At 57.4% G+C, this 27,875-nt stretch overlaps 1 protein-coding gene across 5 annotated transcripts in view; it reads right to left on the reverse strand.

Annotated features, from left to right (window-relative positions):
• Positions 1–3,860: 3,860 nt before the first annotated feature.
• The window catches only part of MEGF8 (multiple EGF like domains 8), a 40,691-nt gene continuing 16,676 nt past the window's right edge, over positions 3,861–27,875 (reverse strand). For 2 of the 5 annotated variants that reach the window (XM_045838306.1, XM_045838302.1), the window contains 27 exons: positions 27,486–27,722; positions 26,602–26,720; positions 26,385–26,516; positions 26,162–26,275; positions 25,428–25,676; positions 24,729–24,928; positions 24,185–24,395; positions 23,844–24,093; positions 23,180–23,312; positions 21,510–21,757; positions 21,320–21,430; positions 21,047–21,165; positions 20,500–20,707; positions 19,813–19,993; positions 19,098–19,261; positions 18,180–18,324; positions 17,194–17,425; positions 15,952–16,075; positions 15,608–15,821; positions 15,129–15,343; positions 11,092–11,299; positions 10,779–10,938; positions 10,256–10,448; positions 9,593–9,763; positions 9,371–9,501; positions 8,760–8,892; positions 3,861–6,593 (listed from right to left, as the gene is read on the reverse strand). In XM_045838306.1, the coding sequence (XP_045694262.1) occupies positions 5,325–6,593; positions 8,760–8,892; positions 9,371–9,501; positions 9,593–9,763; positions 10,256–10,448; positions 10,779–10,938; positions 11,092–11,299; positions 15,129–15,343; positions 15,608–15,821; positions 15,952–16,075; positions 17,194–17,425; positions 18,180–18,324; positions 19,098–19,261; positions 19,813–19,993; positions 20,500–20,707; positions 21,047–21,165; positions 21,320–21,430; positions 21,510–21,757; positions 23,180–23,312; positions 23,844–24,093; positions 24,185–24,395; positions 24,729–24,928; positions 25,428–25,676; positions 26,162–26,275; positions 26,385–26,516; positions 26,602–26,720; positions 27,486–27,722 (5,871 nt within the window). In that variant the 3' untranslated portion in view covers positions 3,861–5,324. Of the gene's footprint in view, positions 6,594–8,759; positions 8,893–9,370; positions 9,502–9,592; positions 9,764–10,255; positions 10,449–10,778; positions 10,939–11,091; positions 11,300–15,128; positions 15,344–15,607; positions 15,825–15,951; positions 16,076–17,193; positions 17,426–18,179; positions 18,325–19,097; positions 19,262–19,812; positions 19,994–20,499; positions 20,708–21,046; positions 21,166–21,319; positions 21,431–21,509; positions 21,758–23,179; positions 23,313–23,843; positions 24,094–24,184; positions 24,396–24,728; positions 24,929–25,427; positions 25,677–26,161; positions 26,276–26,384; positions 26,517–26,601; positions 26,721–27,485; positions 27,723–27,875 lie in introns of all 5 variants that reach the window. The other 3 variants (XM_045838303.1, XM_045838301.1, XM_045838305.1) reach the window with 2 other exon arrangements.

Here is a 27,875-nt window from a genome sequence, read left to right on the forward strand (position 1 = left end):
CTCCGCCTACATCGTTTGTCTCAGGGAAGGAATCTGGGTGGAGAAAGAGGTTTGGTGTGGAAGGTGGGGACACAGAGAAGGTGCCTAGGTGTGGAAGGAGGAGTCTGGAGTCGGATCTTTGACCTCCACCTGCTGTGGATGACATTGGCAAGTCTCTTCCTCTGGAGGCCAGGTGTCCTCACTAACAAAGTCAGATCATCCACCCCTTAGCTGCCTATCTGAAGCTCTGCCTGGATTCTGAAAATAAGCAAACTGGAAAGGTCGTCTTGGTAAACTCCAGGCACTCACGTTCAAAGAAAAAATTTAGGAGAGGCCCCACTCATTTAATGCCTATGGATTCTTAGCCTGCACACAATTCTAACAGGTAGAGGGCCTTTGTTTCCAAAGCAGAGAATGTCAGGTTGAAGGCTTTCTGGAGTAGGAAGGAATCCATTATGTATCTCAAAAGCAACTACAGACTAGAAAATGTTCTGGTTTCACCTTGGCTGGGTGGCTCAGTTGGTTAGGTTAGGACATCACCCCATACACCAAAAGGTTGTGGTTCAATTCCCAGTCAGGGCAAGTACAGGAGGCAACCAATCAATGTTTCTCTCATCAATGTTTTTCCCTCCCTCCCTTCCATTCTCTCTAAAAATCAACAGGAACATATCCTTGGGTGATGATTTTTAAAATAACTTTTAAGAAAAAAAATCCTGGTCTTGAAATTGGGCAGACCTGGGATCAAATTTTGACTCTCGCCACTACTGTGCTATCTTAGTGAATGAATGAGCCCATTCTCTCCTCTGAGGATGACCCCCAACATGTGACATGGCCACTGGAAGGCAATTGATGGAACGGGTGGGAAGGCCAAAGAGCGCATTTCGTCAGCCGCCACTATTATTGTTTTATATATAGCACAACATTGTAACTATTCTAATATTAATGTTATTTGTTATTATTCTCTACCTGTGGATCCAATCACTGAATGACATCTTCACCTGGAATATCCAACAGGCATCCCGAAATTTAACGTGTCCAAACTCTAACTCCTGGTTCCCCTCCAAAACCTGCTCTCCCACAGCCCGGGACCGAGCAAGCCCCAACCTTCCAGGTGCTCGGTCACTTTCTCCTCGCCCTGCGGCACCCAATCTGTCAACAACTTCAGTCAGTTCTACTTCCAGAATATATCCAGAACCTCACTTCTCCCTACTCTTCCACCCCCATCTTGTTCCGGTCACCCTCCTCTTCAGCCTGAATTAGCTGAAGTCAGTGGCTCCTCGCTGGGCTCCCTGACCCACTCCCAACCCTTCTTCTCTTCCCCACAGAGGAGCCCTACGAACGGGTCCAGTCACATCCCTTCTGTGCTCAGAACCCTCTCGTGGCTCCTCCTCCGGTGAAAACCAGAGTCCTCACCTGGCCCAAGGACCTGTGATCTGCCTCTTGTTGCCTCAGTAACCTCGTCTCCTCCTCATGCTCTCCACTCCAACCACACACATCTGTGTTGTTTCTCTAAAATGCCAGGCATACTCCCACCTCAGGGCCTTTGCACTGGCTATTCCCTCAAAGTGGAAGTTTCATCCCTCAGATACCCCTGTGGCTCGCTCTTTCACTTCTGCTTACATGTCATCTTATGAGAAAGGCCTTCCCTTCCCACCTTGTATTAAATAGCAAGGCCTGACCCCCTCACCCTCCTTCCCCACCTCGTTTTCCTGGCCACCTTCCAGCATACCCCATCATTTACTGATGTATTATCGGGCTCCCCGCTGGCTGGTCATTTCCATGAAGACAGGCATTTTGTTCACTGCTGTGTCCCCAGCACCTCGGACAGTGTGGGGCCCATCATAGGTGGAGATAATAAGCAATCACAGACCCTGGCTGGTGTGGCTCAGTAGACTGAGTGCCGGCCTGTGAACCAAAAGGTCGCTTGTTTGATTCCCAGTCAGGGCACATGCATGGGTTGCAGGCCAGGTCCCAGTAGGGGACACGTGAGAGGCAACCACACACTGGTGTTTCTCTCCCTCTCTTCCTCCTTCCCTTCCCTTGTCTCTAAAAATAAGTAAGTGAAATCTTTAAAAAAAAAAAATAAGTCATCACAGATGAGACACTGGTTTAGCAAAGGGAAGTGATTTTAGAGGTAATGGGGAGGGGCGGTGGAAAGGCAGACAGGCTGATGTCGGAATCTGGGCTTGACTATAATTCAGTCCCGAGCTCTTAGGCAAGGGACTTAGCTTCTGCAGCTGCAAAATGAGGGAACAAACCTTACCTCCCAGCAGGGATGCTGAAGAGACTAGAACTCCTGCCATGTACCCAGTGCAGTGCCTGGAGTGTGCTTGAAAGCATTTCCCCTTCTTTTCCTGAGTGCTGCCAATCCTTAGGGCATTGGAGGCCCCACACAGGCTCGAACCCAGGCCTTCTCTCACACTCCATGAGCCTCTCATCTTCAGGTGTGTGGACACCAGGGAGAGGTGACAGCCGAGGGGCCGACACAGAGGGAGGAGGAACATATGGTCTGGGGCATTTGTACACAAACGCCTGCATGACAGTGATGAGAGCTGGAGAAGGGGTGGCCCTGCACTTCCCAGAGAAAGGGTCCATCATGGTGCAAATGCTCTCCTTAGGAAGAAAAAGCCACAGGGTGCCAGCCAGCAAGAGATCTGTACTGCAGAGTTCAAGCACACGGACGAGTCCTGAAGAACCAACTCTGCTCCCTCCTGGTCACGCAGGGTGTCCCACAGCTGGTTGGCTCCCCAGGTGGGAAATTCTACCTCCCCCGCCCCCTGGCGGAAATTGGCCGTTTTGAACACCCTGCCCCTAGAGCCCGCTCAGTGCTGGGCCTGCTCTCGGCTACGTCGGCCTGTGGCCTCCTTCCTCGGAGGCAGAAGAGCCTGGTGGTCAGGCACCTGGATCCGAGAGTCAGGAGGTCTGGGTTCAAATGATAACTATCACTTAACAGCTAAATAAAACCTATTTAATGTTTTCTCATCTGCAAAATGGGGCTACATGGTACTTGCCTCACACGGCTGTTGGAAAGATCAAAGGCAGTAACAAGCCAAGCAAATTGTCCAGCACTGGTACTCAGTAAGTACAAGTCCACAGTCACACCCTGGAGGTTAGGTGCTACCATCAGCTCATAAAGGCAAAACTTACGTGTGTGCAGATAAGTCCCTGAAAATCCCCAATGGCCCAGAAAGTCTGAAAATATTAATACTATCATATTCACAGACCACAATGGAGACCCACACAGCTCCTTGGTTCACATCACCACGTCTGTGGCTAAACACCAGATGAGGCGGCTGGCCCGGGGCCTCTAGGCAGGTTTGCACAGAAAGGTACATGAGTGAGCACTTCCAGCAAGACTCCCACGATTGAGGCCCCGAGTGGACAGAGATCTCCAGCTCCCATCTCCCCTAGCCTGGGAGGGCTGTTGCTCGCTGGGGGATGGGCTGATAAAGGCTCCCAGGACCCTCTCGGTTTGGGCTGTGAGAATCTGCTTGAATTAGAGCGAGCTTGCCATGCTAGGGCCCTGTTCCAGGCTCCATGCCTGAACGCCTCTCATGGCAGAGGCCAGGATCACACCCAGTCCTGGGACCAAGGAAGGCTTTTTCCCTCAAGAAACAAACTGAGGTCTCCCTGACAGAGATCTGGGGTTAGAGTCAAAGGTCTCACTGCCCTCATGGCCCCCTGGTTTGTCCCTCCTGGGAACAAGAGCTTCAATGGTGGCACCACCCTGACACCTGCCTAGGAGGGGCAGAGGAGTGCAGGCCATGTGGCTTTGAGGGGCCACTGAGATAAGGGTATTTGTCTGATTTTACCCAGAGCGTGGGTATTGGGTCAGAGAGCCAAGATGCCTGACTCTGCATGTAGATGGCACTGGGACATGGTCTTCCCCACACTCTTTATTTGTTGATTCAAACACTCCCCACTGTCTCAGCCAGCAGCACACGTGGGTGGGCCCTAGACTGTGGACCCAGCAGAGGGGAAGATGCAGGACCCAGCTTTGCAAGGTCCAAAAAAGCAGCTGGAGGATGAGCTCTTGGGGAAGGAGAGTCTTAACTTCAAGGTATCTAGAATCAAGGTGGAAAGGGGCTCAGAAGTCCAAGATGATGGCTAGGGTGGGGGCAGCCCCTGGGGAGAGCCCAGAAATCTTCAAGGCAGCATTGTCTGGGAAGAAGGCTGTATATTGGGGTCTCCACCATTTTTATCTCCAACCTTGGCATTCACTCCTCCCCCAACTTCTGAGCCTGTGACCCCAGTCCTGGGGTCAGGTACCACCACCAGAGCTTTGTCCCTCCAGCCAAGGGTGGCAGCATCAGCTCCCAGCTCTCGCTCGAGCCCCTGGGCTGCCTTGCTGTCCTCCCTCTAGTCGGCCTCGTCCCTCACCAGTGCAGCCAGTCCCACGCACTCAGGTCCTTCCACTGAAAGGCTCAGAGTGGTTTGTTTCCCTAGTTGGGCCTCACTTAACAGATGTCTAAAGGGCATCTTGGGTCCAAAACAAGGCTCCTGATCTTCCCCATAAGCCTGTCTGCCCATCTTAATAAACGACACCATCATCCTCCCACAGCTTGGGCCACAAAGTGTCATTGTGGGTTCCTCTCTCCCTCACCCTGACACCCACTCTACCCCTACTTCCCCTGCCCACATTCTGCCTCTGGCCTGGACTCCTGATCGGGCCCCTCAGCATGTCCTGTCCCCTTGCTGTTTCTCTCACCCCTTCCAATCCAATCTCCACGCCACAGCTGAGTGACATCTTAAATAAAAATTTCAGATCCCGTCATCCTCCCTCATAAAACTGTCCTATGGCCTCCCATTGCCCTGAGAACAAAACCCAAACCCTATTTGGGGCCCACAGGCCCTGAGCGACCTAGCTCCTGCCTGACCCCAGCTCTACTTCCTCTCCACACTCAGTTGGGGTCACAGTGACCAGCTTTCAGACCTTTCCATTAAAACGAGTTTTCCCACCTCAGGGACCTTGTTTCCTCTGCCAGGAGCCCACATCCCAAAGCTCTTCCCACAGCCAGTTCCTTCTCAATCTTTGTGTAGCTTCTTGGATGCCCAGCTGACTTTACCCTCAGTCCCTACAGACATACCAGTCCCACAAGATTAGGGAACCACGTCTGCCTTGGTTCCTGTTTACCTGGTGCCTTCACCAGTGCCTGGCACACAGTAGGTACTCAATAAGTAACTGCTGAATGCACAACAAAGAAGGGCCTGTCTGGGGACCCCCCAGGGGAAAGGAACCAGGGGTCTCTGAGGACACGGTGTCTAGGGCCCCTCATGTGGATGTGCCCCAAGCCCAGGGCCCCATCAGGGCACTTTACTGCTGTGGCTGAGAACCCGGCCTCGGGTCAGAGGGACATGCTGGTGAGGTTGTCCTGGCTCAGCAGTCCCTTCCGGCCTACACCAGCCCCATGCCCACCGCCTCCAGCACCCCCATTACCCCCACAGTACTCATGCAGCCTGTGCCGCAGTGTGACGAGGGCTGAGCCCAGGCAGGCACCGTTAGGCGCATGGGGCCCACCGGGCAGCTGGAGCAGCAGTGTGGCCACCCCAGCCATGCCATCCTCCGTGGGCTCAAGGGTGATCGGCCCGGCTCGCAGGCCGGCGGTGCTGGCAGGGATGGCTGGCGGGCAGCAGCCCCCTCCCACGGGTCCCCAGGGTCCGCCTGCCCCTGTCAGCAGCAGGGGTGCCAGGAAAGGCTCAGAGCGACGGAAGGTGGGCGGCGGGAGTCCAGCTGGCTTCCAGGCAGGGACTGAAGCAGCAACGTCGGGTGGGAAGCAGACAGTGACCTTGGCAAAGGGGCGGCTGGCCATCTTGGTCATCTCTCGCAGGTGTCGGCGCTGTTCCTGCCGCTGGTCCAGGGCCTGCTTGGCCTTCCAGAGGAGCACGCAGAGCGAGAGGAAGAGGAAGAAGCAGGAGAAGAAGACAGAGAAGAAGACAAACAGGTCGATGTGGGCCTGGTCCTGCCGGAAGAAGAGCAGTCCTTGCGAGTCGGCCGAGCCATTGGCCCCGGGCCCACTGGGGTCTCCGACACCCAGCAGCAGCAGGTAGAAGCGGCTGGACTTGAGGGCGTGGTGCTCGTGTGGGTAAGTGATGACCAGACGGTCCCGCACACTGCGAACCACCAGCACTACTGATGGCTCCGTCACTGTCACGTAGGTGATCAGGCCCCGTGGCCACACCTCCCGCACCTGTGGCTCCACTGTAGTGGCCGGTCCACTCCCAGTCCCCAGTCCCCCCAGATCCCCAGCCCCCCGGGGCCCACCATCGGCAGGGGGTGGGGGCGGCGGTGGGGGTGGGCGGGGCTGGATGTACACTGTGTGGATGCCTGTGTCGGGGGCCACGCGGACCACAAAGGTTTCATAGGAGGTGGACACATAGAGGTCCACGGCACCAAAGGTCACATCCAGTGTCAGGCGGATGTCCACGTTGGTGAATTTGGGCTGCACGCCGAAGAAGACGGTGCGGCCAGGGCCCAGGGCCCGGCGCTTGGGCTCATGGAAGCAGTTGGTCTGGGAGGTGGGGTCCAGGCAGCACTCCTGCTCCACAGAGATGAGGCGGTAGCACTGCTGCCCGCTTATTGGGTTCCCGTGGAATGACTCCCGGCACTTGGAACACTGCGGGCAGGGGAGGATGGAGGCAGCCGTCAGGGCTGAGCTCACACCCAGCACTCCTCCAGGCAGGACTGACATCCTCTGTCTATTGGTAAGTAGCCAAGGCCTTGGTCCCTCTGTTGCCCCAGCAACTTCCTGTGACCCCCTGAACCTCCCTGACACAGTGTGGATGCTGCCAGGACCGTACACTCCAGCATCCCCATGACCATAGCACCCTGAAGGTCTCTGGTCTCTGAGGCTCAGCAATGAAAAGCTCTGCTGAATCCTGGCTCCACCTCCTCACTAGCCTGTGTGGCCTTGAACTAGTGACTGAACCTCACTGAACTTGAGATTCTTCCTCTGTACACAGGCAGTAAACATGGCCAGCTCACAGACTGCTGAAATCACAGGCACAGCACAGGGTGGGCCAGCCTCGCTGTTTCTGGGCTGTGTTAAGATACATCCTACCTCAGGGCTTTTGCACTGGCTGGCCCTCAACCTGGATCACTCTCCACATGCCCTTACCTTCCCCCTCCTGCCCCCACCCTTCACCCTCCCCCACCTCCTTCTGCTTGTCTGGCATCTTCACTTCCGTTAGGCTCTTCCTCAAGCATCACCTTCTCATTGTGACCTTCCTTAGCCACAGTATCCACTATTTTCACTCCCCAGCACTTCTTAGCCCTCCTTTCTGCTTAATTCCTCTCCTTACTGCTCATCACTACCACACTGTGTATCTGACTTATTCACTTGTTTGCTGCTGGACTCCTCCATGAGAAAATAAATTCCCTGAGAATGTACATTTGGCCTGTTTTGTTCCCTACTGCATTCCAGTGCTTTGCCCAGAGCCTGCCATAGAGCAGGCGCTCATAGTCAGTGAGTGCTGAACAAGTGGATGGATCACAGCCCAGTGGAAACCACTCAGGTTCTAGGGTCGGACCAGTCAGTGTGGGCTCCAAACCCAACTGGCTGTCTGACCTGGGACAGGACATAGGACATCCGAGCCTCTCACTCAGAATGTTTTTCCTTATGCCTATGCCTGACCAAGGCCCCAGCAGAGCCCTGACAAGCCCTCCACATCCGTGCTGTCCCCACAGCACAGTGCCGGCTCGGTGGCAGGCACTCCCCACATACTAGCTTCTACTGCTGCTACCATCAGAACCTGCAGAACCCGCTGCTTCAAAGCTGCCTCAGAGCTGCCGGAGGAGAAGGGCTGAATTACTCTCTGGGCTTTTTTTTTTTTTTTTGGAAAGGCCAACAGACCTTTGATTGTGAATCAAGAAAGACATAATTCTGATCAAGGATGGACGTGTCGGGAGTCAATAAGGCCTGTGAAGCTCTGTTGCCATTTTGGTTAGAGTTGCATCTTTGCAGATATGATGTTTCTGTAAGTGGGTGGGGGAGACTGGAGACTGAGGCAAGCAAGGGATTTTCCCTCCTCCGAACTAGGGAGAAAAGGCCAGTGGGTGGGGTGGTAGGAGCTGTACTCCAAGGAGGGAGCACAGAATATCCCTTCTGCAGTGGGTAAGCTTGCAACATGACAGCCAACCAGGAGCCCACCCAGCCAAAGAAGAGGGAAATGGACTCAAGGGGAATTTGAATACAGGTATGAGTAATGATATGAGATCCCCTATTAGCCCAAGATCACTGGGGTGAAAAGTGCTGTTTGGAGGAAAATCTGCCTGAGAATGAAGCCAACACAGAGGAAAGCAGAGTCAGGATGCAGAGAATGATATATTCTTGATGGCTTTGTGTGCACACCTGGATCTAGCCATTCCTGAAGGTAGACTCAAGACCTCAGTTTTGAGAGCCAATACATTTTCTTTTTTGCTTAAGCTACTATGAGATGGGTTTTCTGCCACTTGTAACCTTTAAGTTGTGACTATCTGTAATGGAGTCTGTCTCCTCACCAGCCTGAAGGAGCCCCCTAAGAAGCTCATTTCGGGGTCCTCAGGATCACTGCCCAGGACCTGAAACCAACAGGGGCTCAGAAACAGTCTATCAGGCTGACTTGGATCCCATGACCACAGAGTTCAAAAACCACAGTGTTGTGTGGCATTGGTAGTATAGTGGTGAGCATAGCTGCCTTTCAAAACCACAGTGCTGGTCCTGCCTGGGCCCGGCTGCCTCCTCCCAGCCCTGACCCCTGGGGCTGTAGGGCCCTTGGCCCATAACTCATTTCTCCAGCCGCACCTGGTCCTTGTAGCAGTCTCGGCGGTCACTGGGGGAGCTCCCCTGGCAGGTGCCTGTCTCTGTGTTGTTCTGACACGGGCAGCCTGTCCCATCCTGCTCATTACATGTATCTGCATGGCCATTACACTGGCATCTGAGGAGGGGAGGCAGACAGGGGTGATAGTGCTCTTGTGACCCACAGGAGCTCTGGCTGGATGCTGCATGGGAGCTCCAATCCAGACCCGAAGAGAAAACGGGCTCTCAGACGTCCAGCCCTTTACCCAAGGCCACAGGGCCAGTGAGTGGCAGAGTCAGGACCAAAACCCAGCTTGGACTGACCATTCAGAAGGAAGGGGTAGAATGGGGCAGGTGTCTCGAGGCCTTTCCCTCAGCGGCCCTCTCTCTGCCCTCCGGTCTCCATCAGGGCTGCTCTGTAGCCTGCGTTTCAGCACTGCCTCTGAGGTTGGGGTCCCCCATCTGAATCCAGCCCTTCCCTCAACCCCTGCCCTAGCCTGGGGGCTCCCTGGGGATTGCACCTTCTCCTGACCCAGGGCAGAGGGCTGGGGAGCGGGTCTGGCTCCCAGAGCTATGCCTGGTGAACAGGGCAAAGGGCCTGGGCCCTTTCCACTTACTTGGTGCACTTCCCATCTAGGAGGAAGTAGCCATGGAGGCAGCTCTCACATTTGTCCCCGTAGCTGTTATTCTGGCAGTTTACGCACACAGCCTCGTCTTCACTGGGACCCTCTGTCACCCAGTTTCCAATCTGGCCAGGGATGGACAGGATGATCAGGAAAAAGCACAGACCAGCCCCCTGCTCCCTCAGACCCCGAGTTCAAGACCCCAGTCCCTGTCACCTCCTCTGGATCCAGCGAGTACTTCTCTGGCTCCCTCCTCGCCATTTCAAGCTCCTTCCTGGAGACACAGATGTGGCTGTTGCCTCGACAAAAGGTGTTGCAGGGCCGGCAGGTCCCACCCCCCACAGCGGAACCCACGAACAGTGGGAGGCACTGTTCACAGTGGCTGCCCTGGAAACAGGGGACAAGGCAGTCAGAGGGGCTGGAGAATCATGGGGTGGGGGCACAAGAGTGGGAGGTCACAGGTTCTGAGAGCCTCACAAAAGGGTAGCAGGCTCGGCACTTGGCTTGGGCAATCCCAGCCTCTCTGTGATTTACCCCTCTGCCTTGCACACCTTCAGTGATAGAGGGTTCATTCCCTTATAGCCCAAGTTATTGGCTCAGAAAGCCCTCCCCTAAACTATCCCAAATCCTCCTCTACATGATCACCCTTCCTGGCCCAGCACCAAATCTGTCCACTATTTCACGGCAGCCCCTCTGTGAATCAAACCCAGACAGGGTCCACAAAGCCTTCTCACACTTCTCTGGGACAGGATCATGCCATCTCCACCCACCCCATGCACGGTTTATTGGAACTTGAACGGGGCTTAGGATGCCTGAACATGGGCTGAAGGCAAAGAAGGGCCGGGCCCCGAGGTCACGGTCTGAGGCCCAGGTGGCCACCTTGGTGTGGTTGCGGCAGAGCAGGCAGTGGTCGCGGGCCCCCACGCCCGCACACTCGCTGTGGCGGTTGCAGCGACACTCCGTGGAGCAGTTGCGTCCGACGAAGCCAAAGTGGCAGCGGCAGTGGTCGGGCTCCACGCACGAGCCGTTCACGCAGCCCTGGGCGCACACCGGGCGGCACAGCCCCGTGGTGCTGCAGGGGCGGGGAGCGGGTCAGGCAGGGCAGTGGGCAAGCCCACCACACACCATCCTCTTCTTGCTCTGCTCCAGCACCTTCCCCACTCTAGGAGCCAGCCCCCAGCCCTCTCTTCTGGGGGTGCCCCCTCAAACTCACAACCTTGCTACTCCTTGACCTAGCCCTCCAGCCACAGGCCCCCTCGGTCAACCCCACCACCACCACACCTTGGACTATGTTTTCTTCTGTCCTACTCTGGTCCATGCCTCATCCTTTACTGCTTCCCCGAGACGCTCCCACCCTGTGTATGTCCAGCCCACCCAGGCCCCGGTCTGGCTGCAGCCTCACTTGTCCATGGTATAGCCTGTCTTGCAGCTGCACTCGTAACCGTGGGGCTGGTCGTGGCAGTTCTGTGTCTCGTTGCAGTCATGGTGCCCGTTGGCACACTCGTCCTCAGGAGGGCAGGACAGGAAGGCCCAGGAGGCGCCAGGACGCCCACACATCAGCCCTGGCACGAGACACAGGGCTTCACTGGGGGTCTCTGCACCACCCACTGACTCAGGCCCCCGCTCCTACTTCCCAAGCCCCACCTCTGAGACAGCCCCCAGCTCCTCTCCATGCTGTGAGCCAGCCCCTCACCCCACCTCTGAGCCCCTCTCACCATCACGGGGGCCGCTGAGTCCACCCTCCAGGCAGCGGCCGCTTCCATCCTGGCCCCCCCAGGCACACCAGCCACAGTGGGGGCGCTGCAGGCACAGGGTGCACTGGGTTGCCTGAGCACAGCCCAGGGAGCAGCTCTCGGGCCCCCGTAGCAGCCGCCCGCAGCCTCCAGCCATACATCGGAGGGGCAGGTACGAGGGGCTCAGACACTGTCGGGGGAGGGGAAATGCAGATTCACTGGGTCAAAGAAGCACATCCTGGGTATCTTCCCAACCACACCCTCTTCTCAGAGGTCTCACCCACCCCGGCCACAGCTGGTGGACCACAGCCAACACCGGCTGGGGTCACCACATTCTCCCTCTCAAGCGTCTATAACTGAGACTAGCGACATCCTTGAAACCAGATTATGTACAGCAGGGCTGGCAGGGTTGTTTGTGAGCAAATGACATCAATGAAGAGAAGAGAGGAAGCAGGAAGAGGGTGGAGGCAGAAGGAAGCAGAGATGAGAGCCGCACCCCCAACACAGGTGGAGTGGCCACTTCCCAGTTCCGTCTCCAGTCCCTGGGGACACCGGGCTGCACTCTGCACCCTGACTTCCACGAGGTGCCACTGAGTTGGTGTAATGAGGCCCCTTCACCCACCTGGCTCGGGCACAGCTGCTTCGTACAATCTAAAGTGGGCAATGGTCCCAGATGGAGACAAAAACTAGCATCAGGAGGAGGCTGCAAGCCACAGTCACTTAGAAAAAACGGGGACCTGGTTGCTGAGGCAACAGGGTGCTCCCCCCCCAGTCTGGGAAGCTGAGGAGTCCACAGTCAGGAGCTGAGCAGCAGCTCACATGCCACTGCTTGTCCCGTCCTGGGACCCAGACAATGAGGATCGGGCACTTGGGAACTAACCTCAGTGTATACGAGCATGTCACTTACAGCTCAGGCCCTAAGTAAAGTATAAGAGGAGAGACGTCAGTCTGGGCTGGCCAGCAGCACTGAGGAAAAGGAAAAGCCGCCACACAGTCCTGAAACAAAAAACCTGACTGCCATGGCCAGAGCTTTGAGCCTGCTGAGGGCTAGGGCTGGCGGTGAGCTGAGCCTGGCCCAACTGCCAAATTCCCTGCCAGGTTAGGCCTCCACATCTAAGTTTAGTGCACCGGTGGCAGTGGGCAGACCAATCTGGGAGGAGGCGGAGAGAAGCCTGAGGCCCCAGGCTGCCCGGCGCTGCCTGCTGTGACCTCCCTAATGGTCACATGCGATGCCATCCAACACCGTGACTGCACTTCCTAGGTTCCTGGAAGAGACTTACGAACGTGAAGTCCTGAGAGAAGGATCCCCTCTCATCTGTTGGCATGTGCCCACACCCAGCAAAGTGCCTGGACACAAGGAAGGTGTGCAGTAAACAGTGTGGTGAAGGGAAAAAGGAGGAAAGAAGTCAGCCAGGAAAGGGAGCACCCTCTTGCCTGTGCCAGACTCTGAGGCCAAAGCCACTGAAATGAACAATGCTGGATGGTTGGAACGCAGCTGCCCTTGAGCCAAATCATAACAGGTCTGGCCTGCACACCTGTTACGTTTGATCTGTGCAGTGGTGACTTTTAAACACCTGAGCTAAGCCCTGGCTGGTGTGGCTCAGTGGATTGTGTACCGGCCTGTGAACCAAAGGGTCGCTGGTTCAATTCCCGGTCAGGGCACATGCCTGGGTTGCAAGCAAGGTCCCCAGTGGGGGGTGTATGAGAGGCAACCACATATTGATGTTTCTCTCCCTCTTTCTCCCTCCCTTCCTCTCTCTCTAAAAATAAATATTTTTCAAAATAAAATAAAATAAATTAATTAAAAAACAAAAAACCTGAGCCAACACTTTAAGTAGATTTCACAGAAACCAGAAGATCTGACGGAAGGCCCTCTCACTATCACACAGAGGCTAAGTTTTGTGCTCTGTGCCACTTCCTCCCGCCTCACACCTGGAGCTGCCCAGAGAGCCTGGCAGGCGCAGAGGGGCTGGGGGAGCAGCACACGCCTCTGGTCCCTGGAGCGCCCGCAAAGACAAATAATGGCAATCTCAATAATACTGAGGGGTAACTTCTATCACCAGGCAGACCCACAGGTTTGGGGAGGAGAGGCCTCTGCTTGTCACAGACCGACACCACAGGGCCACACCGAGAGCCCCCTCAGGGACACGCACTCCCTTGCCATGCAGTGATCCTCCAGGTGTGTCCCAGAAAATGGGTGGAACCTGGGGCGTCACTGAGTTTTTACTTAATGGCAGGCTCTGCTCCTTGCTCTCAATACATCCTCCCATTTAATCTGTACAGCCTGCCTACGGGATGGTGTGGTGCAATGCAAGAAAATACTTGTTTTTGTCCCTGGTCCCTGCCACAAAGCTACTAAAATGCTTTACATTTGCTGAGTGATGGGAATTTCTGTTATTCACAAGGGGTCCCCTTCTCCCGAGAGTTTATGCTACTGAGGTGACTTGACTTCGGCAAGGGTTACCAGAAAAACCAGGTGATTAGAGGGGTTAACTTTTAGCCCCACCCACTAACCTGGAGGCAGGGTTGACAACTGAGCTCTATAAAAACTCTTCAAGGCTGGTGCCCAGAGAGGGTGTGGAACTCCACACGCCCCCCTTATCTGGCCCCATTCATCTCTTCCACTGGGCTCTTCCTAAGTTGTGTCCTTTACCATAAACTGGTATTAGTAGGTAAATGTTTCTCTGAGTTCCGTGAGTCACTCTAGCAAATTCTCAAGCCTGCAGAAGGGGTGGTGGGGACTGGATTTATGGCTGGCCGGCCGGAAGTACCGTAGCCCTGGCTTTGTGCCTGCTGTCTCAGGAGGGGGCAGTTTTTCTGGGCGGAGCCTTGCACTCGTGGGATGTGATGCCAACTCCAGAGAGAGAGTGTCAGAAGTACACGGAATTGCTGGACACCCAGGCTGTGTCTGCAGAATCGGTGAATTGCTTACTGGTGTTAGAAACACCTCAGATGTGGGGTCTGTTGAGACAACTTCTATTTTAACAAAGACAGTTGCCATGGTGAGTAGTCACACCTCACCTGGGTCTTGCACAACAAGGATATGAATGGGGAGTGGACGTCAGTGGGAATCAGAGTCCAGGATGCTGGCCCAGTGACGCTGCTTCCAGGTATGACAACAAGAGGTGAATCTTCCTTGTCTCCCCCTGGGCAGGGCTGGGGCATAAATGCCTCGTCACCTGTCACTGGGACAGCGAAATCGTGCCAGGCAGAGGCACCTTAGGAACAGGCTTTCTGAGGGCATGCTGGGCAGTCCAGGGGCAAGCTGTCAAAGGCACTTACAGTGCCCCCCCAACCTTCCAGAACCATCCCTCCAGCCCACAGCCTCAGAGGAGGGCTGAGTCTGAGCTGCCACGTTGGAACCACATGCCCCTGACTGTCTCCCTGGACCAAGGCTGGACCATCTCCTAAGTTGAGCTGAAGTCCCTTTGAGAATGTCAGAAAACCAGTGAGCAGAGAAGACTGTGGTCTCTGGAATTAGAAAGCCGCCCAGACTGAGGGCCAGGGCTGCCACCTGAAGCCACGTGTGCTGATGACCGAGCCGAGAGAACCCGGAGGAAGGAGATGCACAGGGAGCAGCTCAGCCCAGAGACCGAGTGGCCTGAGAGCCACGGAGCCACAGTAGTTCCTGCCCTTACACCCCATCAAATACCCCCAGTTCCTTCTAATAAAACCAGCTCAAGTGTGTTTCTGTATCTTAAAAGCAGAAGTTCCAAATGCAGACAGAGAAGTGGGGAGGGAGGTGGAAGGGTCTGGGAGGGAGAGGGGATGGTGTGAGAGCATGGAAGGACGGAGCAGGGAGAGCCTGAGCGAGAACTGGAGGGAGTGGCAAGAAGACACACCAGGGAGACTGCAGGGGCAAGGGGGAAAGACAGAGATGCTGGGAGGAGAGAGTAGGGGTAAGAGGGAAGCATGACGGTGAGACCAGAGCAAGGGAGATGAGGGAGGGAGGAGGACAGGATGGAGGAGGAGGAGGGGTGGAGAGGAGAGAGCCCGGGAGCCCTGGCGGAACGCAGTACCTGTTGGAGACTGCTGCTCCAGACACAGTGCTGCCAGCCCCCATCTGCACCCTTGGAATCCAGACAGGAGGTGCAGTTGGGCAGGAGGTGACAGGGAGTGGGGCAGGGCAGTGGGGGCGATGACTCCACTGGCATCGGGGACACATTCAGCAAAGAGTGGCTGAAACACGTCCAGTCATAGGTGGGCTGCACTGACAGGATGCGCCGGGTCTCCCCTAGGGTTGGGGCACAGTGATTAACCCCGGGGCCACATGCCCAGCCCACCTCCCTCAGACCCAGGAGTCCAGGGCCCCCGGCCCCTCCTCCCTCAGACCCAGGAGTCCAGGGCCCCCGGCCCCACCTCCCTCACACCCAGGAGTCTGGGCCCCCAGCCCCTCCTCCCTCAGACCCAGGAGTTCAGGCCCTCAGCCCCACCTCCCTCACACCCAGGAGTCCTGGCCCCCAAACTGCCCTCTCAGGGACCAAGCCTCGGTGCACACCTGTCCTCTTGAACTGACGCGTCCACATGCACTTGCCCTCCCTGGTGCACTGCTCGCAGTCAGCAGCCCCGCAGGCAGCCTCTGAGCAGTTCCCTGCCCAGAAGACCTCCCGCTGATTGATCCGACAGTCATTCTCCGAGGTGCAGGACCCGTTGCGCCCAATGCAGGCGCCCTCAGGACAGTTGGTGCACCACTTACAGCGAGGGGCAGATGCCTGCTGGGGGGGACAGGCTCCATGGGGTTCTCAGGGTCCCTAGCATCCCTCCAGGCACAGCTCCTTCCACCCAATCCCAGCTGAAGAGCATGGTGGTCCCCAAGCCAAGCCCCCACCTCACTCCACTCACCTCTCCATCTCCAGGCTGCAGGGTCCGAGGATGGCGGGCCAGGCACTCACTGCAGGTCCGCAGACGCCGACATTCCTCAGGAGAGCGAGGCATTGGGGAGCAGGGGGGAGCCCCACAGCCCAGCCTGGGGAGGCACGAGGCCTTAGCTCGTCATGCCCAGCCAGGCCCCATCCTTCCTCCTCCGGTCCCGGCCTCTCCCTTGTGCCTCCTGAACATCACCCTGCAGCCTGTGTGTGAGCCTGCGCTGCACTCGGCATAGGGCTCACAAGGCTGCTCCTTCTCCCGCCCACTCACTGTGGCCCCACGTCCACCTGCCACCCAGGCCAGAGACACTCGACCATCCTTCACACTCGACCATCCTCCTGCCCCCCTGCCACCAAGGCTTTCTGCCTCCTGAGTTTCTCTGGCCGTCCCCTCCTACCCACCTCTGCAGCCTTTTGTGCAGTTCAGGCCTCTGCCCCTCACCCTGGCCTCCTGTCTAGTCTCTACCTGCAGCCTTCCCTCCCTCAAAACAGCCTCCAGGGCTCCTGCTGCCCAGGGCTGCCCCTGCCACCTCCCGCACAAACCCTAGTGGCTCCCTTCACTCACAGTGGAGGTCCACAATCCTTTACCCCAACTCCTTGGAAGCAGTGTGCTTTAGAACTTTCTAGATTTTAGAAAAGCAGTGGGTGTATTGACTGTTACATAACACCCTTGAGGAGGCTGGGGGAGCACCCCGTAAATCCAACCCTTTAATATTTCTGCGGGAAGACGGTGGCATGTTTCATCAGGCACATGAAGCTGAGTCTGTGCTAAACCCACACCAGCACTTTCAGCTTCCCCAGACATTCAGCTCCCAGAACCACAGGGGAGGGGTCTGCGGACCCAGGCGGGGCCCAGAGCCTCCGCCAAGCACCAGAAGTCTTTTCAGAGCCAACCCACCCAACTTCCCAGTCTCATTTTCCCCAGACTCCGGTGGTCTTTCAAATACGCCCCGCATAGCCCCACTTCTGAACCTTCGCTGGTGTCCAGTCCCCTGGTCGTTTAGAACCCAGTGCAGACCCAGCTCCTCCAGGAAGCATCCTGGGATGGCTCTGCAGACCACACACAGGGCTTCACCCTCGAGGCCCCCAGCCCGCCCTGCCAGTGAAGAGCTGCCCATTTCCACATGAGATGATATCCCACCCAGCCTGGCCTAGCACAGAAGCCCCTTCAGAGAGCACCAGTACCACCCTCCCCTGAGCTGTCAGTCACCACAGTTACCTGTGGGCCTGGTCCCCAGACCAGCAGGCCCCATGGCACCAGGTGCAGGCCCCAGACTGGTTGCAAGCTTCAGGCGAGGGAAGCAGGCGACAGGGGTCAGGGGGCAGGGTCAAGGCCAGTAGGCGGCCCAGAGCCACTCCCCCAAAGCCCCCTGAAATATACAGTCGGCTGCCCACCACCGCCACAGCATGGGCCACAGACTCCTCCATGGGGGGCCCCACAGAGGCCTGGCCTAGGGAAAGACAGAGCAGCGATCAGGAAGAAAGCTGGCAGGAGACTGGGGAAGAGACCTACACTAAGAAACCAGTCAGAGAGGGACACCAAGCAAACAGTGAGACAGTCTGAGGAGAGACAGACACAGCAGGACAGGGAGACACACAGGTAAAGCCGGACAGGACTGGGGAACCAGACAGATAGCGAAACAAGAGAGGGAGAGACACATAGAGAAAAAAAGCAACAGAGTGAAATTACGATTGGGGATAAACATTGCAGTACAGCCCTAAGAGTTGTTTCTTTTCTTCTTCTAACGCAAGTGCCTGACGGAAGCTCGGATTGCCAGGCACCCTTTTCAAAAGGCACATGCGTCGAGGAAGGCTGCCTGGGATGGACAGACACACTGCAGCTGCAGGACCGCAGGACTGGGAAGAGCCGACTGCGTTCCCCGCTGGGGCTCCTTTGTTTTATAGAACTTGGTTGATTTCAACATCTGACCATTTGGGCTACTTGTTTTCTCTTCCTACCCTTTAAATTCCTGCTCTTATATTTTAAATTCACCCATAACGAGTGAGCCAGCAGAAACCCTAGGCCCCCACCATGGATCCCAATAAAAGCAGCAAAATAAAATTTTCAAAGGGAATAAAAGGAAGGAGGGCGTCCCCCTGGGTGTGTAGGGGACAGGAGCTGTGCTGGAGCGCCTGAGGGGAACCAGTAACTCCCAGTGAGAGGGAGTGGGAAGACAGGGCTTCCAGGGACAGCGAAGGACTTACGGGTGAGGTCGGGCAGGAGCCAAGTGTTGCAGTTGACCTGGTAGAGCAGCACCTCGCTGCTGAACTCATCAGGGTCCGAGCGCCCCCCCAGGACCACCATGGTGTCCCCCAGCAGGGCCGAGGCATGGAAGAGTCGGGGGCGGGGCTGTTGGGGAGACAGGTGGCAGAATGGCCCGTCAGAGCCCTCAGTCCTCTGCTCACTCTCTCAGTCCACTGGTCACCCCGAACCCCCCCTAACCTGAGCCCCACCAGCCTATCCCATCCAAACCTTCCTCAGACCTCACTTCCCTCCTCCAGGAAAACTCCCTCATTCCTCAGCAGTCCCAGAGCCATCTTCCTTTCCCGAACTCCCACACCCTGTGCTGCTCCCCAGCAACCTAGCCCAGACTGCTGGAGATGCACCCCACAAATTTGTGTAATGTCACCAGCTGGGCTGGGGATGTCTGGGGTGAGGCCTGGGTCTCTTACTTCCTCCTCCCTCACAGTCCAGGAAGGGCTTGGAAATATGTCGATGGACAGAAAATGCAATTGTCCCTAACCAGCAGATCCAGGGTTACACGTTCTCCCACAGACCCACTGGTCTCCTTTGGCCCTGAGGGCAGGAAGTGTAAGGAGCCTCAGTCCCCGGACAGGGAGTTCCAGATGGGGAGGCCAGGAATGGGCAGGGCCTGCCAGGGCTACACCAAGAGTGGGATGGAGCTGGGGCAGAGCCCTGGCCTCTGAACTCCTGGTCCAGGAGTCTGTCCTCCGAGCCAGGGACGGCAGATGGGGAGACATGGGATGCCACAGCTCAGTTCAGGGGCCTGGGAAGGAGGTGGACTAGGAGTCCAGGGTTGAGCTAGTCCCTGGATCACTGGGATGGGGAGGCCCCTTCCCTCCCACCCTTTACCTCTATCTGCCTAGACCTCCTTTCCTGACCTTTGCCCCCTGAGAAGGGGCCAGCAGGCTCCAGGTGCGGTCAGGACAGTGCAGGGAGTAGAGCTCAGAGGATGGAGCTGCCAGCTCCACATGGAAGCGGAAACCCCCAAATACGTAGAGGGAGTCCGTGGCCTCGTGGTACACGGCAGAATGACCATAGAGACCTGGTGGGGGTCGGGGGAAGTGTGAGAACAGAGGCTGGCAAGGTCTGGTGATCAGGCAGACAGCTCCCCCACCCTGCCACCTTCCTGAGTTCCCCTTCTCGTGACCACAACACCTCCCCAGGCCCTGAGGCCACAAACTTGGGAGACCCCCTCAACCCTCCCTCTCCCTTGAGTTAAAAGGATAACCATCAGAGTCTGGGAAAGAGGAGACGGAGACTGGGGTGGCCAGAATATCCTGAGGAGAGTGACCCAAGAATGCAGAAGGAGACACAGTGATCTAGGCCCTGGGGGAGGGAGATACTCGACAGGAAGAGGGCAGCTTACCGTGGAGTCAAAGGGAGGGGTGTTAAATAGAGACACTGAACTTCTCGTTCTCGAGATGGTACCCTGAGAATCTTGGTAGGGGTCAGCAGGAAGACAGGGAGATAACAAGACATGAAGTTGGAGGGGTGGGCAGTGACCACAGAGTATGGAAGTGGACAGAGAGCCTACACAAAGCCCTGGATGGCCAGGAGGTCAAAGGCGCTGTGCTCTCCTGTCCCTAGCCCCACCTGTCGGGGGCGTCCCGCTCTGAGCGCTGGATACCCAGGTGCCAGTTGCCAGCTGGTACTCGAAAAGCTGCTGGTTGAAGCCATTCTCAGGGGAGTAGCCGCCCACCAGGAACAGAGACAGGCCTCGGCGGGCAGTGAGGGTGTGGCCGGCAACAGCAGGCAGTTCCACAGTCTGAGGGGTCTGAGGGTCAGAGGGCATAGGTCACAGGAGGCCAGAAGTCAGGGGTCATCTTGAGGGTAGAAGAGACTCAGAACTCCCCACACTCTTCTTGAACTACTAAGGGGACAGGGTGCTGCCTGGGGCTGGTCAGACCGCAGGCCCTCCGACCAGCCCTGGTCCCAGCAGGCGTGCAGTAGACCTCTTGCCATTTCCGCCTCTCAGTGTCACTTCTTCAGCTAGGAGCAGCCTGTGCTCCCTTGGGAAGCCCTTGCCCCTCTGCCCTTGCTCTGGCTGCAGAGGGCTGACTACCTGCTCCACAGGCTGTATTCCAGCCTGTTTAACCATGGCATCATATCCCCTTGGTCAGAATACTGTGTGACCCAGGGTAGCCAACAAAATTCAATTCTGGGACTTCTGCTGTGGCCCAGAGAGTAAGCCATGTCCTCTGGGGACGAAGTGGCAGGAGCTCTCTGGTCATCTTTGCCAGAGCCCGGTTATGGGGCCTGGGGGTGGGGAGAGATGCTCACCTTCTCCTGCCGCCACTGCAGGGTGGTCAGGTTGAGGACCCAGAAGTCTCGGGCAATGCCCCCAGCTGTGAGCCCCCCTAGAAGGTACATGGCACCACGGCCAGAGGGCACATAGGCAGCTGCGTGGAAGGAGCGGGGTGAGGGGCCTGGGCCCCCATCCTCAGCTCCTGCCAGCATCTGGGTCCACCGCCACTCACTCACTGAGTACCTGGGACCAAGATGCAAAAAAGCAGCCTCACTATCCAGTCATCCCAGTACCCCAGCAACCCGTGAGTGACCCGAGCCCTCCTCAGTGGATATCCCAGCATCCTAGCATCCCCTGGGGTGACTCTCCAAAGACAGTCACTTTACCATCCCCCAGGGCAGCACCACCCACTTAAATAAGTGTCCACCCCTGAGGTGAGCCTCCTATGACAAGTGTCACAGTGTCCTTTGGAGGTGTCCTTTTTCTGCACCCTTGAGAGGACTCTTGGGTGACAAACATCCAGCATCCCCTGAGGTGAACTTCTCTCATTCAAGTATCCCACCTCCCCAGGACAGTTCTCACCTGTACAGGTTTCCCAGCAGCCCCTGGGGAAGGCCCAGGCCCCCAAACATCCACAAGGTGGCATCAGGTCCCTCCACCATGGTATGCCCCAGGCGGTGCAGGAAGCGGCTAGCAGTGTCCTAAGGGTGGGGGTGAGGACATGAGGGGTCAGGCTAGGGTCACAACAAAGTGTTAGGCTGAGTACAGGGTCTGGGGGGTGGTCCCAGGAGTGGAGGAAGGAGAAGGATCCAGGCTGTGGGGCACCTCCCCAGACACGAGCCCGCCACAACTCACAGCTGAAAGGCGGCTGTCCATGAGAGTCTCCCAGACCAGCTGCCCACCGTCCAGCTTTGTGGCACAGTTGGGGCCCCCGAAGCCCTCGGCACAGATGCACACACCCAGGCTCTAAGGGACAGCAGGAGGATGCTCAGCAGGAGCCCTAAGCACCACCCGTCCCACCTAGCTCACCCCGTCCCACCCGTACCTGGTTGCAGGTCCCTGCCCCACTGTGGGCATTGCAGTTTTCAGGACATAGAGCCATGCGGCAGTGTGGGCCAGCCCAGCCCTGGGGACAGCGGCAGAGTCCAGCACCGGTGGCCCCGTCCTGGGGTACACACTCCTGGGGAACAGGACAGCTCCCAGGGCCCCCTGACCCACAGCGGGCAGAGCCCACTGAAGCGTTGAAGCCCCAGGACGAGGAGCCGTTGGCCTCCCAGTGCAGCACGAGCAACCCTGTTGGGAGAGGGGAGAAGCAGGTCGCAGAGCCAAGTCCAGACACTACTCTACCCCCAGGTTTTGAGAAAAACCAGTGTCATTGGGCAGGGAAGCAAGGCACCCAATTGTCTATAATCACTGCACGCCCTCTCACTGGTCCAGCCCATCAAGTTCTGATGGGTTTTTCTTTTTCCCCAATGGTTCTGAAGCCTAAATTTCTCTCATGTTCACTCACTGCTGGCTACTTCCTCAGTAGTCTAGCCTGGCCACCAGCACCATCTCCCACTGGCCTTCCTGGCTCCCCTACACTCTGCCCTTCACAGCATCCCATGTGAACCTTCAAAAACTCGAACCTGACCCTGTCACTCACAAGCTCCACACCTTCCACGACTTGTTACTGTTCTTCTGTAAAACCAAGTCTCCTTAGAACGAGTTCCAGGACGGGAGGGTGGGGATTAATGATATGTAAAACATGTCTCAATAAAGTTATATGAAAAAGAAAAAGGGCCTTGCAAGCTTTCTGACCTCATCACCTGCTCCTCTCACACTCTGGCTCCAGCGCCAGGCCGGCCCCCTTCCTGCTTCTCCCAGCCTGGACACCTACAGATCCTCCACCTGGAGGAGTCCCCCTTGCCCACACTGCCCCCTAGAGGCCTCAAGTGAAACTGCACCTCTGCACAGTAGCCGTCAGGTACTACCCAAATACTCCACACTCTCTCTTCCATTTCCTTTTATCCCTCACTATTCTGAGTATACTTTGTTCAGTGCCTCTCTCTCTGTCTCTCTCTCTGTCTCTCTCTCACACACACACACACACACACACACACACACACACCCGCGCATGCTCTAAATCCAGAAAGGCGGAGCCTGTGCTGCACCGGTAGCATCTAGCACAGGCCCAGCTCACCGCAGGTGGGCAGTAAACACTTGGTGAGTGGAAGGGAAGGAGGGCCCATAGGTTCTATGCTCACTGCGAGGGCTCTGCGGGGGGTGAACTACAGCCCCACCTCTCCCCCCCCAGCCTTAGAGCCGCAACTGCCATGCACTATTTCTAGTGCATTGCCATCAATATCGGCTGTAGATGAGTCCTGGTTATGGGGCTGCACCCCCAATCCTGACAGTCAGCCAAGCCCCCTGAGGATATAATCAGCCCTGGAAGAGAACCCCAGCCTGAGGAGACATTCGGGGGCCCTCATACCGGCCCTTCTGTGTATCCCAAAGACATGTCTCTCTTGGCCCTTCTCTCCAGAGGCAGCCCAGTAATATTCTTTTTGCCTCTCAGATGAAGAAACTGAGACCCAGAGGTGGCAAGAGATTGCCTCACCCAGCAAGTCAGTGGCAGAGCTGGGCTGGGCCTTAAGCCCACCTTGGTCAGCAAGCTGCAGGGGAGCAAGAGATACACAGCCCAGGACAGAGGTCCCAACTCCCCAGGCCCCATACCAGACAGGGCCTGCACAGTGAGGGGCCTGTCCCGCCGCTGGCCGCAGAAGGCAGCAATGAGGCTACGGTCCGACTGCACCACACCGGTGTCCAGGAAGCGTGGGAAGCCATCAAAGGCCAGCACGTAGCTCAGCTAGAGGAGTGCAGAGCTGAGGGTTAGGGGATGCTGAGGATGACAAAGAGGGGCGCTCGGGGTCTGGGAGGAGGAGTTCAAGAGCAGAGGACAAGCTGAGACAGGGAAATGGGCTGTTTGCACCTCCTGGGAAGACAGTCAAACTGTGGCCTGGAAGCCACCAGTCCCCCTCCTGCGTTGATAGCAGACGTGGCTAATCAATCAGGTACTCTCACCTAGAGCCTCTTTCTCAATACACAGCTCCTGGAAGCCACTACCATTGGTCAGAGCTGGTACATGGAACAAATGTTTACCGTGCCTGGGCTGAGGAAGGGGAGTTTGAGGATCTGGGGATTGGAGACTTAGACTCCAGGAAACAGTAGGTGACCTGGCAAATAGGAGGGTCTGTGGTCTTAGAAATGAAGGGCTGGGGTCTCAGGAACAGAGTTTGGGGTTTGAAAGATGAAAACATGGGAACGTTGGGGTCAAGGTCTAAGGACTCAGACTGGGAGGGGAGGTGCAGGTCTGAACCCTAGCGCCCTCGGAGCTCACCGTGCAGGGGGTGCTGCTGTCAGGCGAGAAGGTGAGGGTGAGTGGAGGACACTGGGTCCCAGGAGCACAGGGCTGCAGCACCTCGGTGGCCGAGACAACCCACACACAATACAACAGGCTTGGCTCGGCTCTTGCTGCCCCACCACCTGGAGGCAGCAGCCCCCCAACCCGGCGTGAGCCCAGTGCCACCGAGGACACGTTGGTGAGGAGGCCGCGACCCCCACACTCCCGGAAGCAGGAGCCACCGGCCCTGGGAGACAGAGAAAAGCCAGTGTCAGAGCAGTGCCATCCCATCCCACATCACCCAGACCCCTACCCCACTTGTCTGGCCCCTGGCTCACCGGGGGTCCCCATAGTAGCCAGGGGAGCAGAGCTGGCAGTGGGCACCCTCAGTGTGGTCCTGGCAGAAGCAGAGCCCGCTGAAGTTGTCACAGTGGCCACGGCGTGGGTCCCCGTGCTCATTGCACTGGCAGGGTCGGCAGCCGCCGGAGCCCGTGGCATTGCCAAAGCTGCCGGGCCGGCACCGCTCACAGTGCTCCCCCCAGGTCCAGTCTGTGGAAGCCCCAGCAGGCAGGATGCAGAGTCAGGGGTGAGGGCAGGAAGGGGCCTGTCCAGCTGGCTCAGCTGATCCCTGACCTCACCTGGCTGCTTCAAAGGAGGGTAACCAGGGCTGACTTGGGAGACTAACAAGGTGAGGGGGTGCTCAGGCCCTGCCAAAGGGTGGGTGCCACTGAAGCCTGTCTGGGGCCAGGAGCAAGCAAAGGGGCAGGGGGACCCAGAGCTGGGTGAGAGGACACGGAAGCCCATGCAGAGAATAGGAAATTGGAACCCCAAGGAGGATCCCTCGAGGCCAGTCCAGGGGAGTCTGGGAGGAGGGTCGCTCACCCTGGCACTCATCACAGAAGCCAGACCCCCGTTTGCGGCAGTGGCTGTGGAAGTTGCAGCCACAATCTCGGGAGCAGCGGGGAGCAGGCGGTCCCGGAGCAGGTGTAGGTGGGGGCAGATCAGATGTCCAGCCCAGGTCGCACACGCAGGTAAAGTCAGGGGGGCCACTGCACACACCATGGCCGCAGTCCTCCAGGCACCTAAGGGGCCATGGCAGGGGTGGGGGAAGGGCTGGGCTGGCCCAGACTCCCCAAGGCATTCCTTTCACCCTACTCCGCTCCACCATCTCCATGGCAACACCATTGCAAGCTACTGCCCACTGGTTCGGGACTACATGGGTGGCCCTGTCTCCAAGGTAACCCCATCACACGTGGTAACTTCTGTCTCTATAGTAACCACATATCACCACTAGTGATCTGTTCTCTATGAAAACCCCTTTTCAACTTGGTCCTCCTCCATCTCCATGGCAACTCTGAAGACTATGGCCCACAGTCTATGGGTGCCCTGTCTCCACAGTAACTGGTGTTACGCTGGGGGCCCTATCACTGTAACAAGGACCTAGTCTGCAAGGTAGAAACCTGCAGCTCACTGGGGGTGCTGGTCCATGGGAGGGATTACCGCATTGAGATCTCTTCCTCCCTCCATCTCCGCACATCCCAGCCCAGAGCAACATCTCCATGGAAACCCAGTCCCACTCACGTGCGGTTGCAATATGTGATGCCATCTCCCTGGTAGCCCCGCTGGCAGTGACATTCGTAGCTAAGGGGCGTGTTCAAGCAGGTGGCCCGAGGGTGGCACCGTGCCAGGCCCAGGCGACACTCATCCACATCTGGACAACGGGCATATGCCCAGCGGGCAGGGAGGGCCACAGACAGCCCCAGGCCCTCCCCCACCCACAGGGAACAGTTACCCCCACCCAGAGGCCCGGAGAAGTCCCCCTGGAGGCACCTGGTGTGTGGGGGATTCAAGAAGGTGGTGGAGTCGGGAGAGATGACAAAGAAACCAGAGACAGAAACAGTGACGGGGAGAGATGAGGCCAATCAGAGAGAGAGAGAGATACGAACATGGGGAGAGAAACAGGGGGAGAAATGGAAGTGATGGAGAGACACCAAGAGAAGTCCGACAAAAATGATTTTGAAAGAGGAGAGACAGAAACAGGGATATAGTGAAAGGGAGAGACAAGGAGACAGAACCAAAAAGTCAAGAATAAAGAAACAGAAAGGAAGATGAAACAAAACAAGTCACAGGAAAAGGAAAAGAATGGACAGGGAGAGAAGAGAGAAATAAGGGAAAAGGGAAGGGAAAAACCAGAGACAATGGTCAGGAAAAGGCAGAGAGGGGCAGAGAAACAGAACAGCTGTTAGAATCAGGGCCATGGAGAGCTACCCCCTCCCCCTCCCACCCATCCACCTGCCCCACCTCCCAGGCCTCACCGTCCCAGTGTGGGGTTGTCCTCATTGCCGCACCAGCCACACTCATGGCTCTGCAGACACTCGTGGCAGGTCAGGAAGCGGTCACAGCTCCGGCACCGTGGCTCAGAGTGCACGCTGCAGGGCAACAGTGTGGGGGGGCGGGGGGTGTCAGAGCCCAGCCCCTCCACCTACCTCCACCTTTCCCTCTGTGAGGCCTGCCACCCAGCCATCACCCTGACCGCACCTGTCGTCCCAGCCTCGGCAGCCCCCATATGGGTACCGGGCCAGGTAGGCAGCAAACAGAAAGCAGGTGTGGGTGGACTGGCACCAGGCACACTGGCTTGAGTTGGCCAGGCAGTCCTCACAGGTCAGGCGCCTGGGGGTGAGGAGTACGGTTGGGGTCACACCGTGGCTGGTCTCTACACCCCCCAACACCTGCTCCCCGGGCCAGAGGGGCTCACTGGCTGCAGAGCGGGGGGCACTCTTCCAGGCTCTTCAGGGCACCCCGACCCCGGCCCCGCCGGCTGCACGCAGCATCCCCTTTGCGGTTGGTGCTCTGATGCCACTCACAGAAGGGGTCCTGGGGGTTACAGAAGACCCCAGCTTAGCTCGGTCCCTTGAGCTCCCAGTGTCCTGCCTCCCCCACCTGCTCCACCCCTGAGACCACCCCTCTGAGCCCCCTCCCTCCCCAACTGCCTGCCTCTCAAGACTCCCTTTCAGCCAACAACACCCATGGCTTCTGCCTGCCCAGCACCCACTCCCTTCTGGGCACTAGCACCCTTTGTATGGTCAGGGTGGGGCCAATTCAATCCCGGCCTCATTGACTGGTCCTAGAGCTGGCACAGGACCGAACCAGAGTGAGGAAAATGCTCTCCTGGGACGTCTGTTGGCCTGGAGGGTGAGTGGGGTGGGGACAGAAAGGTGCTTTCTCTCCACTTGGCTGAAGTGGGGGGGATGCAAGTCTGGAGCCTGTGGCTCCCTCGCCACACCCCCAGGCGTTGACCCTCCAGGAAAGCACAGTGTGAACTGCCGGGCATCTCAGGCCTGAAGACCTGCTCTGGGACGCTGCAGCCTGAGCCCATAAATGCCCCTCTGGTGAAGGGGCACCAAGTTGGGTTTTCCGGCCCCTACGACAGGGAGGGTCCTGAGTGCCAGCCCTCTCCTCTGCTCCCCAGTGAGCTCTTGCCTGCAGATCAAAGACGATGGCCCCAGCTCTCTCCCTCTACCGCCACCCATGGGGCCCCTCGTCTGACCATGTCAGCCCTGGGGGGCCCTCCCGGACCCCTGGATCCCCTGCTTTGGCTGCCTCCAACTTGAAAGTGCCCCTCTGTGGCCTGGCAGGCACCTGGGTGCAGGCGTGGCAGTCGCGATGCTCCTCACAGAGGGGGCAGAGGGCAGGCACCAGCACCAGCAGGGACCCACCGGCCCCACTGTCCCCGCAGTGGGCCCCACTCTGGCGCAGATGGCAGGTGGCACTGGTCAGGCACCAGCCGCAGCCCTGGTCAGCCAGGCAGCCCAGGCAAGAGGAGTAGGAGGCGCAGGCGGCTGAGCGGTAGGGTTCCAGGAAGAAGAAGGAGATCTCCTGGGGGAGGAGCATTGGAGGTCACGGGTCTGTGCCCCAGCGTCAGGGTCAGGAGTAGAGGTTTGGGTCAGAGTTTGGAGCTAAAGACTTCGATGTTTAGAGACAGGGCTGAGAACTCAGGCACATACAAGGTCAGTATTTAGGCCATCAGCA

This window comes from Phyllostomus hastatus, unplaced genomic scaffold, assembly GCF_019186645.2.
Source record: "Phyllostomus hastatus isolate PE091 unplaced genomic scaffold, TTU_PhHast_1.1 phas_contig_277, whole genome shotgun sequence".
Classification (NCBI taxonomy): Eukaryota; Metazoa; Chordata; class Mammalia; order Chiroptera; family Phyllostomidae; genus Phyllostomus; species Phyllostomus hastatus.